At 33.9% G+C, this 16110-nt stretch overlaps 1 protein-coding gene across 4 annotated transcripts; it reads left to right on the forward strand.

The window, feature by feature from the left end:
• The first annotated feature begins 90 nt into the window (after positions 1-90).
• Positions 91-12402, forward strand: LOC148612125 (retinol dehydrogenase 7-like). 4 transcript variants are annotated; one of them, XM_088593255.1, is made up of 7 exons: positions 93-287; positions 2899-3127; positions 3347-3547; positions 5901-6053; positions 8697-8890; positions 9663-9896; positions 12249-12402. In XM_088593255.1, exons 2-7 carry the CDS (start codon positions 2932-2934, stop codon positions 12354-12356), a joined length of 1086 nt encoding a protein of 361 aa, XP_088449381.1. In that variant the 5' UTR covers positions 93-287; positions 2899-2931; the 3' UTR covers positions 12357-12402. The 4 variants fall into 4 exon arrangements, with proteins under 4 accessions (XP_088449384.1, XP_088449385.1, XP_088449381.1 ...); XM_088593257.1 differs by lacking the exon at positions 93-287 and adding an exon at positions 336-1173; XM_088593258.1 differs by lacking the exon at positions 2899-3127 and having other exon boundaries at positions 91-293.
• The last annotated feature ends 3708 nt before the right edge of the window (positions 12403-16110 follow it).

A 16110-nucleotide genomic window follows, 5' to 3' on the forward strand; every position in this document is an offset into this window, starting at 1 on the left:
TTGAGTTCTACTTTGACCTTAACAAGATCTCTCCTAAACGCAAGAAGGCAGCAAATGATAACAGAAAGACACGTTTGAGGAGTAATCTTATAGAATAGTCACTGATACGTACTTCAGTCATTTCAATCATACTTTTAAGCATTTTTCGGAAAATAAATGAGTTGGATTTGTCCTCCATGTCCAAAATGTTATGGATATAACTTGGAGCTGATATGTGGATGTATTAGTAGAAGGACTATAGGACCTGGCAAATGAATGACCAATGAAGTTGCAAATTAGCACCGAAGGTAAAAGTAATGACAAAATCAATTTCTTAAAATTACAAAATTCAATTAATAATTTCCAACTATGTCTGTATGCAGATTTGGTTGACTTGAAAAGAGCTGACTGCAGGAGCGTTCTTGCCTAAGAATCTAAATTCGGAACAAATGGTCTGGGATTCAAGTTGCATTGGGAGATAACCACGGAGCTAGATGTCGAGCTTCCTGAAATTGAAAACGAGACAAATGGTCAGCTACTTTGTTTGATTTCTCAGAGATATGTTTTGCTCTAAAACACACATTCCAATGCATAGCGGCAATAACTAACCTCCTAACTAATCTCATCAGAACTTTCTCGTTGCAAGATTTCAACCACTGCTTGAAAAACATAAAACTTTTAAGGTAACTAAGGAATTACCCCAAATCTCAAGACAAAGAACAATGGGAAATAACTCGTTGATAGCTATTTGGTAATACATAAATTCCTGTGGCCAAGATAAAGCAAACTAAGAAGAACCAAAAAACCAGCAAAACCAAGTTTATCCGAGGCTTCAGTGAATAAGCAAAAATGGTCAGAAGACAACCACTTATCAGCTAAGAAGACTGATTTTCCATTAAAGGAGTCTAGAAAAAACTTCCAAGCCATAAGATCAACCATAGCATCCTCAGTTAACCTGATATAACAATGCGCCTTTGAAATGCCCAAAGTAAGGTCGATGAGACGTCTGAGGAAAGCTCTACCAGGGCTCACCACAACGCATGCATGATTAAGAAGTCATATAAGTCTTTGTAAATCCCTCTAAGTGATTTTTTCCGCTTATAATTGGTGGCTAAAGCTGCCAGAATCTTTGCTATCTTGTCCACAGGTAAACGCAATTCTAACTGAATGGAGTCAACCTCAATGCCATACACTGTAAGTACTGTGATAGGGCGAACAGTTTTTTTCCTTTTTAATTGGAACTCCTATTTTTGAGCACAATGCTAAAATTATTCTGATCATTCAAATATCTAGATAAATTTGGAGGACCCACAAAGATAAAATCAGCAATAAAATGGAACATGCCAATAGCACTGTAATTGAGATCTTGAGTCACACTCAAGGTAACTCCATAATTCACTGCAAAGCACGGAAAAAAACTCAAATATTTGACAACTGCTACTAGCACCCATGGGTAAACACTTATATTCATAAAAATAGCCATTCCATTTAAAACCTAATAAATGATAGTCAGAGGGATAAATTGGAATAATAAGAAATGCATCCTAAATATCACTCTTTGCCAAAAGGGAGCAACTACCAAACTTTATAACAAGATGCACTACTACATCAATACTGTCATATTGCACAATAGAATGAGTTAACAGAACTATTTTTCGGATACGATAAGTCATGAATTAACCTAAATATTCCTGGAACACTTTTAGGTACTAACCCAAGAGGGAAAGAGACAAATTTATGAAAAGGAGGTTTTAAAAAGGGACCTGCAATACGTTTATGAAATGATTCACTTGCTAACTTTCCATACACTATTTCTGGTTTCTGAATGGCCGATTTATGGTCTGTACAAAAAGTTGGGTGCTTATCACCAACAATACCAAGCTTGAAGCCAAAAGTAAAACCTTCAATAAGTTTTTTGCTAAGGGATTGATAAAAGCCATCTAGTTCAACCGTTAAGAGTTCAGGCTTGACTGGGCTTTGAGGGAGAGTGCATGGACGGCGTTTACTTTTTTGCTCTTGTCCGGTTGGCTTTGAGCATCCTGACATGAGATGGGGACATTTGCAGTTTTTGCAGACATGTTGGAATCTACAATTAATTCGGGAGCAGTTTCCATATTTATCATAGACATGACAGGTGTCATGCCTTTCTTTTCCAAAAAGGGCTGGTCGTGTTTAGGACCTGAGGAGACTCTACGTTGAGGCATCTTAGATGAAGATTTCATGTACATGGCTTTCCTATATATATCCTCAATCACGACTTGCCATGGCTACCTATGCTCTTTCTGGATAGAACGAACAAATTTATCATAGTAATGAAAGGCTTCATTATCTCTCAATTCATAAATTTCTTTTATAATACTCATGTATTTTAACAAGTGAGGAGCTTCAGTAGGGCATTTCTGAAGATATAAACAGCCATAAATATATGGAAAGCTTTATTCCAATCAAAAAGGGATAAGGAATATTTAGACTTGACATTGGTAATCAAGGGAACCAAGGTTATAACGGTAATCAAAAGAATGCAACCCAGGGACAAAGACCAGATATGGAAAACAGACATACACTACAAAGAACATAAAGTAACTAAAATCATACATACAAAGTAAGAAAAGCAAATGAGCAACTAGGACTCCACTAAAAACTGGGAGCATGGACTAGGTGCACCGGTAGACAAACGAGGAAAGGAAAACTATGACTCGTTGAATAAATCAGTTTTCAAGGTGCAGATGGATATACCATAACGATCCACGTGTTTATGATGACGACCGTAAAACTTCTGTCGTGATGACTTCAATCTTGTAGCAACGTAACCTTGTTCCAGGAGCCTATTTGTTAGAGTTCTAGCGTGTCTAGTGCATTTAAAAAAATATGAAAAATTAAACATGAACACAATTTTCACTGATATTAGTTTTTTTTCAGACAATTTTACGCCAGGTTTAAAATAGCCCCAAGATGAACGTGGCACTAATTCATCGTTTGTTTTGTGCTGGATTCATTTCATGGTTGACGGTGTCAGTGTTTATAGATTACTACATCTATATCATCCTGTTTATAGCTTTTAAAATAGCATACCCATATTTGGAAGAAAAATATAAGGACTGGTTACCTGTTGACAAGCGTAATGTTTTAATTACTGGATGTGACACAGGTAAGGTTAACGACATGTCTTGATATCTTTAAAGGTCAATTTACGAAACTAATCCACTTCAAAGTTTAGGTCATTATAAAATACAGGGCATATCAGCATTGCCATATTGTGAGAATACTCACTCGTCTTAGTCTAGACATTAAATACATACGGTTTTTAAATGCAAAAATGTAAAAAAATAATCTTGCTGATTTAATATAATTATGTTTCTTCATCTAGGATTTGGTAACCATCTAGCGAACAGACTTGCTGACAATGGTTTCAATGTCTTTGCTGCTGTCTTGAAATTAGATTGTCTGGGAGCAGAAAAACTAAGGAAGCGCAAGCTACACAACTTGCACGTGATTCAGATGGATGTGACCAACTGTGAAGAAATCAAAGCAGCAGTAACCTATGTTAACAACAAAACAAAAGGGAAAGGTAATACAATATCAAAAGATATATGGTGGAACGCAACAAATGCACTACCGTATAACCCTTATAGAAATAGTTAATAATTACGGAGATCATCAAAAGGTTTTTAATTGATGTTAACACATCTTCAGGTAGGCTGTGAAAGGCCCCTACAACAAAAGTTATAAAATTCACGGTAACTGAACGATGACACTCAAAATAAACTGAAAAGTCTAATAACGACACGAAAAATGCGTTAGGATATTCGTGTTCGTCGAATATTTATAAACGTACCCAAAATTTAATCAACCACAAATGACATTTATCGTTAGCTACGAAGTTATTAACAGAAGTACAGTACATTAATGATTTCACAAAACCATTAAAACCATTAATTGGTCTTTTTTGTTAACTTTTTAATGACTTTTATCAAAATTGTTAAATAGACAGCAAAGAATTATTAAATGTTCCTTGTGTAATACATTTTCGATAATTTGTAAAATAAATTTGATAATTTCACTATTGGACTCCCCCCCCCCACAAAATGTATACTTGATTGTGAAAATACAAAATAAGTAGTGTAGAAAAGCTAGGTTAGAGATAGGTTTATCAATTGGTAATTGTGAATAACCAAATTATTTTAACTCGTGTCAAGAACGCCTGAAGATTTATTTAAATCTGCACATTCGTTAAATTTATTTGTTTGTCGGCATCTGAGATGATGTTTTGATTATTCACTCTTTCGAATTAATTATCCTATTAATATTGCAAATAACCCTTTTGAAAGAGTAACCAAGGGAACCAAGGTTATAGCGGTAATCAAAAGAGTGTAATTTAGGGACAAAGTTCAGACACGGTTATAGCGGTAATCAAAAGAGTGTAATCTAAGGACAAAGTTCAGACATGGAAAACAGGCATTCACAACAAGGGACGTGAAAGACTAATCAAGGGAACCAAGGTTATAGCGGTAATCAAAAGAATGTAATCCAGGGACAAAAACCAGACATGGAAAACAGACATACACAACAAAGAACATAAAGTAACTAAAATCACACATACAAAGTAACAAAAGCAAATGAGCAACTCGGACTCCACTAAAAACTGGGAGCATGGACTAGGTGCACCGGTAGGGTAAGCATCATCTGCTTTTCTAGAAACACCCGCCGAGTTGCTCATAAAAAGTCAAGTCTGGGGTAGACAAACGAGAAAAGGAAAACTATGACTCGTTGAATAAATCAGTTTTCAAGGTGCAGATGTATACACCAGAACGATCCACGAGTTCATGATGACGACCATAAAACTTCTGTCGTGATGACTTCAATCTTGTAGCAACATAACCCTGTTCCTGAAGCCTATTTGTTAGAGTTCTAGCGCGATATAAATAGTCTGCGTAGTTTCGGCAAGCTCTGGCATAACGTATGAGTTGTGATATGAACACTTCATACGCATGTGCTGAAGGGATGTTGCCACGGATGAAAGGAAAGTTGACAATTCTGAATGAAAAGTCATTGTCGTAAAGTTTGGTCAATAGTTTTCCTTTACCATCGATTTCTAAGTGTAGGTCAAGATATGAGGGTGACTTCAAAGTGTCTGTAGTATCCTTTATCTCAAGTTCTTTTGGGTAGATGCGATATATCAAAGAGTTATTTCATAAAAATATGATATAAGCAAACATAGTTAGCTAATAAGAAAATATATCATGAATTACAACTTTTAGCTTTGCCTCACCTAGTAATAATTGAGCTTGCATTTATGCATTTGGAATAATTCAAGATTTTTACTACTGTTGCCATTATTCTAACATTGCAATAAATCTTGCATCGCTTATTCTTTCTGCAATTAAAACAACCATTAAGTATTAAACTTAGACTCAACCAAACTCTTACAGTATTAATAAAAAGCTCAAGCTAAGACACAAAACTATTTAACAGCTTAATTATAATTAATTTGTAAACGAAGAAAAGAGTATTATATTATCGAATCTCATGATGTTAGAGATGTACCAATCATAACGCACAACTGGTAAAGTGTGACTAAAAACAAGGTAGGTAATTTGTTGTAAAATCCTTTCACCTTCGCAATGAAAACGTGTAATTTATTATCATTTTTGTCTTGAACTTGACACCTCTTCCCCATTTTTAGACTTTTTATATGAATTGTTGTCTTCTTGCCTTTATTTGCATTCTATTTATTTTCATTTATTTTTTCATATCTTCTGTACTGTTTTTACCACTGACTCAATTGTAATTTATGTTACATGTTTGTGTTGTAATATACCGAAAGTAGTTACACGTGATTGAAACTGGATGATTAGCGCGCAATGAAATCTGTTTTAATTTTATTACCCATTATTTTCCCAAAAGTTTGTGTATGTTTTTAGGATTGTGGGGTTTGGTAAACAATGCAGGATTCAACATCTACGGAGATTTAGAGATAGTTACAATGGAACATTACAAGTCCGTGTCTGATGTCAACTTATTTGGAATGATATCTGTTACCAAGGCGTTCCTTCCACAGATAAGAAGATCACATGGTAACAATCGATCAGAATTTAAATTTCATTTCCACTAAGAAAAAAAAATCACGAATGCAGACAGAAGGAATTCTTCTTAAATGGAGCGATACATGGACCAAAGTAGTTCCATCTACTGATTGGCACTAAAAGATATTACTTGATATTAGAACGGTAAAGTCTCCAAGAATTGTGGTTCAAAGACGGTAGCTAAGAACTACAAAATTAAATCTGATCGCACAATTAATTCGAGGAGATTCTTCTACCTTATGCGTACAAGGTTTTTTCCTTTGTGAAATGACATAGGCCGGGTACTTGCGACTGATAACCATTACAAATTTTAAGTAATCGAAATGTAGTCAAAAGCATCATACCGGACACATCAATTATGATAAAAAATGAAACTGAATACAATTTACAACTGGCCAAACTCACTATGTATACGTTCTCATTATTTTTGTGTCATGAACGTAGCAGCGAGGAAACTACGCAAGTAGTTTAATCGTGATTGTATATGTATTGATGCTTAAATCCTCTTGTTTAACAATGTATATAGTAACGCATATGTTACGAGCTATTCATTTAGACACAAACAGTTGTGGTACTACAAGATATCTATGTAGCAGTCTCCATAAATGTCTGGCAGAATTTTTTGCATATGCTGAGATAACCCCCGTGCCCCCAAACGATCAACCAGAATATTTTTAAGGTGCCTTTATACTTCCATTTCAGAATCTCTTCGTCGCCAAAAGAGTGAACTGAAGCACTTTTATATTATTTTGCCAACTTTTATACCACGTGATGGCCAACATTCATTTTTTGTTTTTGTTTTTTATTTTTCTAACTTCTTCTTTCTACGAAATAAAAAGAAATAAGGTGGCCAAGTATACCAGCTCCCCCCCAATGGTAGCAAAAAGTTTTCAATGTTAGAAGCCCTAGAGTGTTTATGTTTCTTTATGCTGGCATTTTCTGTTTAGTACTATCAAAATGAATACTTCTGTGGTTCTTATAGTAATTTGGTATGATTTTGTTTTCAGAATTTATCAAAACTGAAAAAAAAGGGATTTACGATTTTCCTATGAAAAGTCGCAAACATTCGACGCTTCAAATTATTCTCAACCAAAAGGTCTCAAATGCTGGTATCATTCGATATATCATATAATTTCTTCATATTTTAACATCAAAAAGCTAATTTTCAAAGAGAAAAATTTAAAAAAAATAGTTTAAAATATAACCCCTACCCCTAGGAAACAGGTCTCAGTATCAAAATTAAAATCTTTTTTTATCGATTTTTTCGCAGGGATACGGGTACATATTTTTTATTTTACTTCAAATCCTAAGTGTTACTGCAATTTCGGATGCCATTAGAAAGCTAAGGCATTAGTTCACATGATTACACCTATTTATGACTAGTCGCTTTTCTTTACACTAGATGTCCAAGGAAGACGTAGACATTGACAGTCACAAAAATCTTGGCTTTTTGACCCAGTGGATACAAATATAAGCTTTTTCTAACAAGAACCCGAGAATAATCTTTCCTGACGAAATTGGCTCGGTTATGAGAGGTATACAGAAACAATAAAAGCATCATGAAGTTGATAAATAGGAATGGGATGGTGTTGGACTAATTTACTTTATTTCAGGGTTATTTTGTAACTTAGAGGTCCTCTCTTTCAGTTGCATATCTGGAACAGGGTTATATTGCTACAAGATTGAAGTTATCACTACAGAAGTTTTATGGTCGTCGTCATGAACTCGTGGATCGTTATGATGTATCCATCTACATCATGAAAACTGACTTATTCAACGGGTCATAGTTTTCCTTTCCTCGTTTGTCTACCCCGTACTTGACTTTTTATGAGCACTCGGCGGTTGTTTCTAGAAAAGCAGAGGACGCTTACCCTACCGGTGCACCTGGTCCCTGCTCCCAGTTTTTAGTGGAGTCCGAGTTGCTCATTTGCTTTTGTTACTTTGTATGTATGATTTTAGATACTTTATGTTCTTTGTTGTGTATGTCTGTTTTTCATGTCTGGTCTTTGTCCCAGGATTACATTGTTTTGATTACCGCTATAACCTTGGTTCTCTTGATTACTCTTTCTAATTTAGAAAAAAAAGTAACGTACAATCTAACAAGTATTTCAGTCGTTGCGCTTTCTACCCGACATTTACATGTACATGTAATCTATATAAAATAAACTCTTTGCAAGTGCAGTTGTTCTTGATTTGGTTGACTAAGATGACTGTTCTGGGGTCTGCATTTTTAACAACTCTATAAGGCATTTCTATACTGGTTAACCTGCGTCACCCATGCTGAAAGAATGCAGATATACTAGTAGTAGTCGTTTAACTATGTTCGTACGTGTCTCCGTCTGTCACGCTTAGCGGTACATACGCTGTGCAGTCTGTAACTCTAAAAGTAATAATCGAATATTCAAACTTTGCACAGTAACTTTATAGATATTGAAGATGATTGACTTTTATTGTGGAGAAGTTATCCATTATTTTCAGCAGTATGTGCTCTCAGAAGAACATTACACATGATAATTTGTTACCTACAATGCATTTTAAAAAAAAAAATTTGCATAGTTATTACATATACATTGACGACACCGACAAATATATGATAGCAACAAAAGTCTAGACATGTATTGGTTTTATTTCCAGGTAGGCTTGTGAATTTCTCTAGCGTCATGGGTCGCCAGACGTTACCTGGAAATTCTAACTACCATATGTCCAAGCATGGTGTAGAAACAATGTGTGACAGCTTAAGAATGGAAATGAGGAAATTCGGTGTGAATACTTCCATTATCGAACCTGGTAATTTTGATGGTGCGACTGCTTGTAAAAGTCAGGAAACTGTAATTATTTATTTAATATATGAATTGTGCCTTAGATTTTAATAAATCTTTAAAAATTACAATTCCAAAAAGTTCACTGTAATTATTTGTGCCTTCAAGTCTAGGCTCGTAGGTATGTTCATAGACATATTCAATATTAGGATAATTCGTTTCCTCCGAGTTTTTTTAATCCATCAAATTTTAGCTATATCTTAAGGTGACAAGACGAAAAATAAATCGGAAGAACTTATTTTTTTTTAATGCAAACGGGACTAAAGATTCCGGTTGTCGTATATATAAGTTAAGCATTATGGGCGTTTTAACACAATTTAATAAATGAGCATTGAATGGAAGCCATTAACCAAGTATGCACCTGTTGAAATATATATTTACGTACCAGTACATATAAAATTCATACCCTGATGGTAAAGTGATTCCTTGTGTAGAAACGCCCACCGAATATACAATGCTTTTCTAGTATACAAATGCTGTACTTTACAATACAATAATGCTTTCTGTATTGAGATATGTATTTGTTGAGAAAAACAAATATTCCTCTCACATTTAAATCAGTAAAACAAACAAAAGCAACAACAAAAAGAGTTGCAATGAGCCAATTTCATGCTCAAAAGCGAAACAACCAAATGAAAAAAAAACTTGTTTTGGACCTGTAACTGCTTCTGAACAAGAAATGAATGTGAGTTTTTGACATGCATAATTCACCAACTGTCTGATTTTTACAAATACTGCTACTTAAATGTTATAATTTGCTACACGATCTATTATGGTATAGTTACAGAGAATAAAAGAAAACTGTGAAACCATGTGGTCAAAGGCTTCAGAAGAAGTAAAAGCTGTTTACGGACAAGACTACTTTTATCTACCTTATGCGCTCAATAAGAAATCTGGAGTTGCGGGATCTGCTCAGAATCCTAAACCTGTATTAGATGCAGTAGAAGATGCATTATTGAACGCGAACCCAAAATCGCGTTATCTTGTAGATGGAGGTTTTTTTGATATATTTTCTGTAAGTATGATGTTAATATTGCTGCAGAGGCATATTTTGATAATATTGGACTCTGATTACTCATTTATCTTGAACCTTTGATGTGCATTGTTCCGGTTTCAATTTTGTGTATGTTTTTTCGTCGTTTTCAGGTTTCTTTTTTATATGTTATACCATGAGTCTCAAAGTTTTGAATGATATCAGTTTAACTATATTGGAATTATGTATTCCTACGTTGAGACTATTCTATAGATAGTTTATTAAGCAAGTGGATCTCGAAGAGCCTGAACCGTTCATCTGGCAAACCATGCTCTATTAACTAACTAAGTGAAGGTATCATGCTTTGTTACCATGTTTGACAAAATATTTCTGACAAAGAGCATATATTGATGAATGCTTTAAGTTCTACTAAGTACTTAAGGCATTGTAAAATTTTGGAAATGCCTTGAAAGTTTTTTTAGAATCTCTGGAAAAAATTTGGGCAGGGGTACTCTTATATCCTGATATTCTTTCAGGTCTTAGGGGCGAACAGCCTAGTATACACTAGCTGAAAAAAGAACATAAAATGAAGTTAAACCATGGATATTCAACCCAGGAGACAATGTTTAGTATATAAGCCATATATCGTTGAAATAAAAGCCAGTATAAAATTAGCGGGAAATTGTCGACCTGCGTCATCACCATTCAACTTAGAACACAAGGAAACCTAAAATCATTCGAATTATTCGAGCATCTGGTGAAATAGGTTGCAAAATGGTAGCCGTTTTGAAAATGGCAACTTGAAAACTTCAATATTGCAAGTCAAATCAGAACATCGTGTTCATCCTATGAGTATCTTTCATCTTCATTATATTTCTATAGTTTAGGAAACATAGCAAAAAAGTTATTTTTAGTAACAGTGGTTATGTTTTTTTATTAAAGATGAAACATTTAAAAGGTCATGTAATGCAGGATACCCTAAAATAATCATACCTTCTTCCTTTGAATTCCGTACAGTATAAGATGTTTGGAAGTAATAACATCAAAAACAGCAAAAATCATTCAAAAAAGGCAATAACTCCAACATGGTCAACATATTTTCAGCAAACTTTGACCACAGATAAATCTTGTTATGCTGAACATGTTTACGTTTATCCCCATATAAAGTTCTAACCGAACGATTTTAGAGATATATGAAAAGTAAAAATCTGCTGTCTGATCCCTGTACTATTTCTAGTAACGGCGTTTTTAATCCGGATCAAAAATCTAAGCATAATCTTTGTGCATGATACCCTAAATAACAGTCATACTTAGTTTCTGCGAAATCCATTAAGTAGTTTCAGACGAGAACATGTTTGAAAAATTGTTAACAACGATGTAGGCAGACACCAAGTGATGGCAATGATTCACATGTCCTACGACCACTTGAGCTAATCATAACGGAATATTTTGGAGTTTAGACACTGATATTACGCTTTCCCTCGTTGTCGTACACACATATATTTTACAAACCTTATTTATTGCTTACCCAATCATTAAGACACCATCGTCTCATAAATTAGAAAGCAGGAGAGCAAATCTAATTAAAGGATACCCCACTCTCAATTCTAGTAATAACAAGGTCAAATTTTGAACCAAATCATCAGTCATGAGGTTAAAATTGATTCAGTCTAAAATTAAATCTGAAGTTATGCGCTTACAAAGAACAAGTGTATGACTGTAGAATGTATGGATGAACAGACGAACAAAACCAATAATCACTTTAATTAGTGTGTCACATACTTCCCCATGTCTTTAATTCAACCAGTTCTATATAGCAAACTATTAGTCTAATCTGAAAGTCAAAAAAAAGCATGTATCCCTATTTATCCATTGTCTATTGGTTAATTTGAATTTGTTAGTATCTCCATTCCCATCTGCAGAGGAAAGCCTAAAACGCATTTTTAGCAGTTTTATTAGATAACTGCGACAATAAAAAGGCGTTTGTTTTCTCTGAAGGTAGATTGTGTAATAAGGAGTTTCTTTTTCTTTCGAATATGACCCTAAATGAACATATATTTATTGTTCGCCAAGTTTGATTATGAGAAAATATAGCTTGATGTAGGCTATCTATTATAAGATTTTACATAAATTATAAAATAAATTTTCACGGAAACTATTAAAACTGGTCTAAAATTTCTAAAAAACAGAAATATATCTGGAAGTCTATTATCTTTATTATACTTTTGCTTATTGAGGGTATATACTTCTGTATGATTTTGGTGGATGAAAAAATGCTCTGTGCGATCGTAATGATGTAACTTTTATCCAAAATGATGATGCACAACACTTTAATGCTTCCTTTTTTTTGTAATAAGACAGTGTTAACATTAATATTCTTTATTTTCATTCCAGATAACGGCAAAAATTAACAGCTTCCTTCCATCGTTTGTTAGTGACTTCTTTTGGAGTTGGAAAACAAACTGTTATAAATCACCACATGAACAGGTCGCGTGCCTTTAAACAAATAAACTTGAATTTTATCAATAATTTTGTTATTTACCTTCATTAGCACAGATAACTACTGTATAAACCAAAATGATAATACATGTATTATCACTGTTAAAGATTTTACACCACAAAGTAAAAAATCTCACAATGTATTGTAAAAGGATATCTACATGAAAAAAAGCTTTACATTAAATAAAAAAAGAGTAATTTTTGTCTGAAGTTAAATAGTAGGCTTAGTAAGAATTCTGCAAATTCTGTAATATGTGATACACCAAAAAAAAAAAAAAAAAAAAAAGCTACATCTTTTTTATTTTTGTATAATTATTCATTCCTAACTGTCTGCCTTTAGAATGTACTCCATATGGAAACACAAAATGTTAGTGACAAGTTATTTTCCTTATTTTTGAATTCTACGGTGCATTCTATATACTTTTTTTTTTATCTTATATGAACACGGTTTCTATTAAAGCCACATAACATTTTCCGTTCACTTAAGCATTTTAATAAAATATCAAAAATAATGAAAAAAATATGTAGGCTTTCTAACCATGTATCACATTTTGCACGATTCTTAGCTTGAGTGCTACCTAACTGCAAATTATTGTTTGATCGATTGTAATTATCTACCGTTGCAAATATTTCGCATTTATTTTCTTCCGAAAATTGCTACCCATTACAATTGTTTTTGTAATAGCCTTGCAATGACCCAAATGATTGTTCTGTCAAGTTGGTTTTTAGTTTATTTCACTGAGAAAAAGTACTGAAAGAAAAACATACTATAATTGAACCTCATTAAGTCGAAGTCGAAGGAACCAGTAGAAAATATTCCAGTTATTCGAGGTTTGAGTCATCCGAGATTTGTCCGGTATTTTAAATGGGTGTTAACCATTATAATTTATTATTTGCATCGATCGTTCGGAATTTTAATGTGTATACTTTTCAAGATTATTATTATATCATGTAACTTGTTTTTTTTTTAAATAATTTTTGTTACGGCGATAATTTAATAAAAGATAACTAACAACTTATCAAACAACTATCAAATTTTATAGACATTTCTTAAGTATGCAAGAAGACAAATATGTTATGTACAAAAATAAACAGTACGTACTGGATTTCCTACACAATGGATTAACTTTAAAATGTATAAAAAGAACGAAAACTTGAAATTTCGCAAATTGTCAATCTGCAAATTTATAGTATGAATACTTTATACTTCTATACTCAGTTAAAATACCGACTAAATCAATATACACCGTTGTTACTCCAGAAAAAAAAAGATACAAATATGTAGTTCGGAGTAGAATTTCCTCAAATCTTCTTCCAAATACACCAACGAAGATCTTTTGAAAATGCTGGAACAACATAGTTGTTCAGTGTGGTGGACGCGTTTTTCAAAACAGTCGGTATTTCAATTGGAACAAATTGCGCTCCTCGCCTTGCTGACCTCTTCCTTTACTCTAATGAGGCTTAACTTTGTATCTGATCTGATCCATAGGAAGGATAATGATTTTTATTATCCGTTTTGTCAACCTTCCTTTTCATTAATGGCAACATCCCTGAAGAACCAGTTCATGCATTGTACCAGAGCTTGCTGTAACTACGCGAAGGTTTTGTGTCGCGCTACAATTCTTACAATTCGGCTTTTGTAACAACGTTATGTTGACTGAAGTCATCACCAAAAAAGGTTTTATGGTAGTCATCATGAACGTTACGGTGTATGCGTTTGCACTGGGGGAGCTAGGTTGTTCGGTATGGCGGGGATTTTCTATCAATTCTACTCTGGAATTGACCTTTTATGAGAAAACCGGCGGATGTTTCTAGTAAAGCAGAAAACGCTTACCCTACCGGTTCACCTGGTCCACGATCACAGATTTTTCTGGCTTTCGACTTGCTCATTCACTTTTGTTACTTTGCATGTGTTATTTTAGTTTTGTTTTGTTCTTTGTTTTGTGTGTCTACTTTCCATGTCGTGTCATTGTCCGTGGATTACATCATTTTCGGAGGGACGCTACATATCGGTAAAATGGATCTCACTCGAAAATGGTTATTTTTGCTTCATGTGCGGTTCAACGGGAGCAAAACAGGAACGAAAAACATTCACCCCACAGCTTGTACACTTTGTCCATTGAAGCCAAAGTAATTTTTGTTGCAGTGACGAGTGAAAGGTCAGGAGTCCCCTGAAGGGTTAGTCGTGTGAAAAAATAATGTTATTTTGTCCAATATTTGGCCTAAGTTTGGCCTAAAATAGAAAGTAGTCATTACAAGGGGTCAAAATAGAAATGATGGTTTATTCATATTTATATTCCAGACAAAAGGAAGCATAAAAGATTAATTCTGCTATGGCGAGGGCCAAGAAATGAGCCCCACTCCCTAAGAAATCTCACTTTTTGGGCAGGGGAAACTCATGACCTCTTTTTCAGTTCCTCAGTCATAATATTTTACCAAACTCTATGGGAGCAGCACGACAAGGGTAAAAAACAGACGATTATTTGAAATTGATGTTAGATTTTAATCATCATACATTTGCTGTGAATAGTTTGCATTGTTTCAGAAAGAATAGGGATCGTGATCACTTCATAACATTTTTTACCAGCAAGTTGTTACTTAACATTTGTAAAAACAACTGAGATAAGAGCAAAATCTTTTCAAAAAATAAACATTTAATTTTTTAAGGGTGTAATTTACTCTAAAAAATACAAATTTGTAATATCATTTGACCGGAAATTGATATACTCTAGTCTTAAAGAAAAATTTTACGCTGTTTTCCCTAAATTTGTGAAAAAAGACTTTTGATCATTTTCCATGATTTCGGTTTTTCAAACAATTTTGACCGTATGTTTTAAAAATTCCCGACTCTTTATCAAATCGAGATACCCGATCCAAAGAAAAAAATCTACTTTTCATGTTAATTATTCTAATGTAAAACTTTCATTTTTATTTAGTAATTTCTCCCTTTACAATATAATTTATTTGCCGCGTGGGGAAAATCCTTCTACAATTCTTTGCCACTAGTATAGACATTGAAATCTTATCTGAACATTAAGCAACATTATCAGGATCAATATGAACGTGGCTTTAGTTCACCGATTATTTCATGTTTGCTTCATTTCATGGTTGACAGTATCAGTGTGTTTAAATTACTACATCTACATCATCTTATTTATAGCTTTCAAAATGGCATACCCATATTTGGCAGAAAAATGCAAGGATTGGTTACCTGTTGGCAAGCGTAATGTTTTGAATACTGGTTGTGACACAGGTAAGGTCAATGACATTACTTCGTTTCTTTAAGAACGTGGTGTACATTTTCTCTAGGTAAATATATTTCACTAAACTGCCCCAGAAGCTCTTATAACTGTAAGGCAACATTTGCAAAGTTTGCTTTTTTGTCGACAACAATTACAAAAATAAAAAAATGAATAAATAAATAAATAACAATGATCTGCTAAACGAAGTTGAAACAACTATAAATACTTTTTTTCTATATGGCCACAGACCATCAATTATTGATGCCATGGGGGTCTATACATTTTTTACGAACGTTTTAGACTGAAGCTTGGACCATATTATTCGTTCGAATATAAGGAACCACTAATACAATAGACAGGAATACACATGGGACACTCGACTTGAAATATTGGGGGATGAACTGGGATTTTTCTCCGCCCTAATCTCCAACCCCGAGTTAATGTTTTCATCATGTTCATCGTCAATTTCTATTCGGAATTACTTGTTTAACGGGGATCCTCTGCTTCACACATTG

The sequence above is a fragment of the Perna viridis genome, chromosome 7 (assembly GCF_037379345.1).
Source record: "Perna viridis isolate PV_CMFRI_1.1 ecotype Kerala chromosome 7, ASM3737934v1, whole genome shotgun sequence".
In the NCBI taxonomy this organism is placed as follows: Eukaryota; Metazoa; Mollusca; class Bivalvia; order Mytilida; family Mytilidae; genus Perna; species Perna viridis.

Excerpts from the sequence above, each read along its gene's own strand:
- LOC148612125 (XM_088593255.1), top strand. The coding sequence starts at position 2,932 with ATGAACGTGGCACTAATTCATCGTTTGTTTTGTGCTGGATTCATTTCA. Across the intron at positions 8,891-9,662 it reads CTTGTAAAAGTCAGGAAACT|TTACAGAGAATAAAAGAAAA; the intron begins GTAATTATTTAT and ends ATTATGGTATAG. Across the intron at positions 9,897-12,248 it reads GTTTTTTTGATATATTTTCT|ATAACGGCAAAAATTAACAG; the intron begins GTAAGTATGATG and ends TTTTCATTCCAG.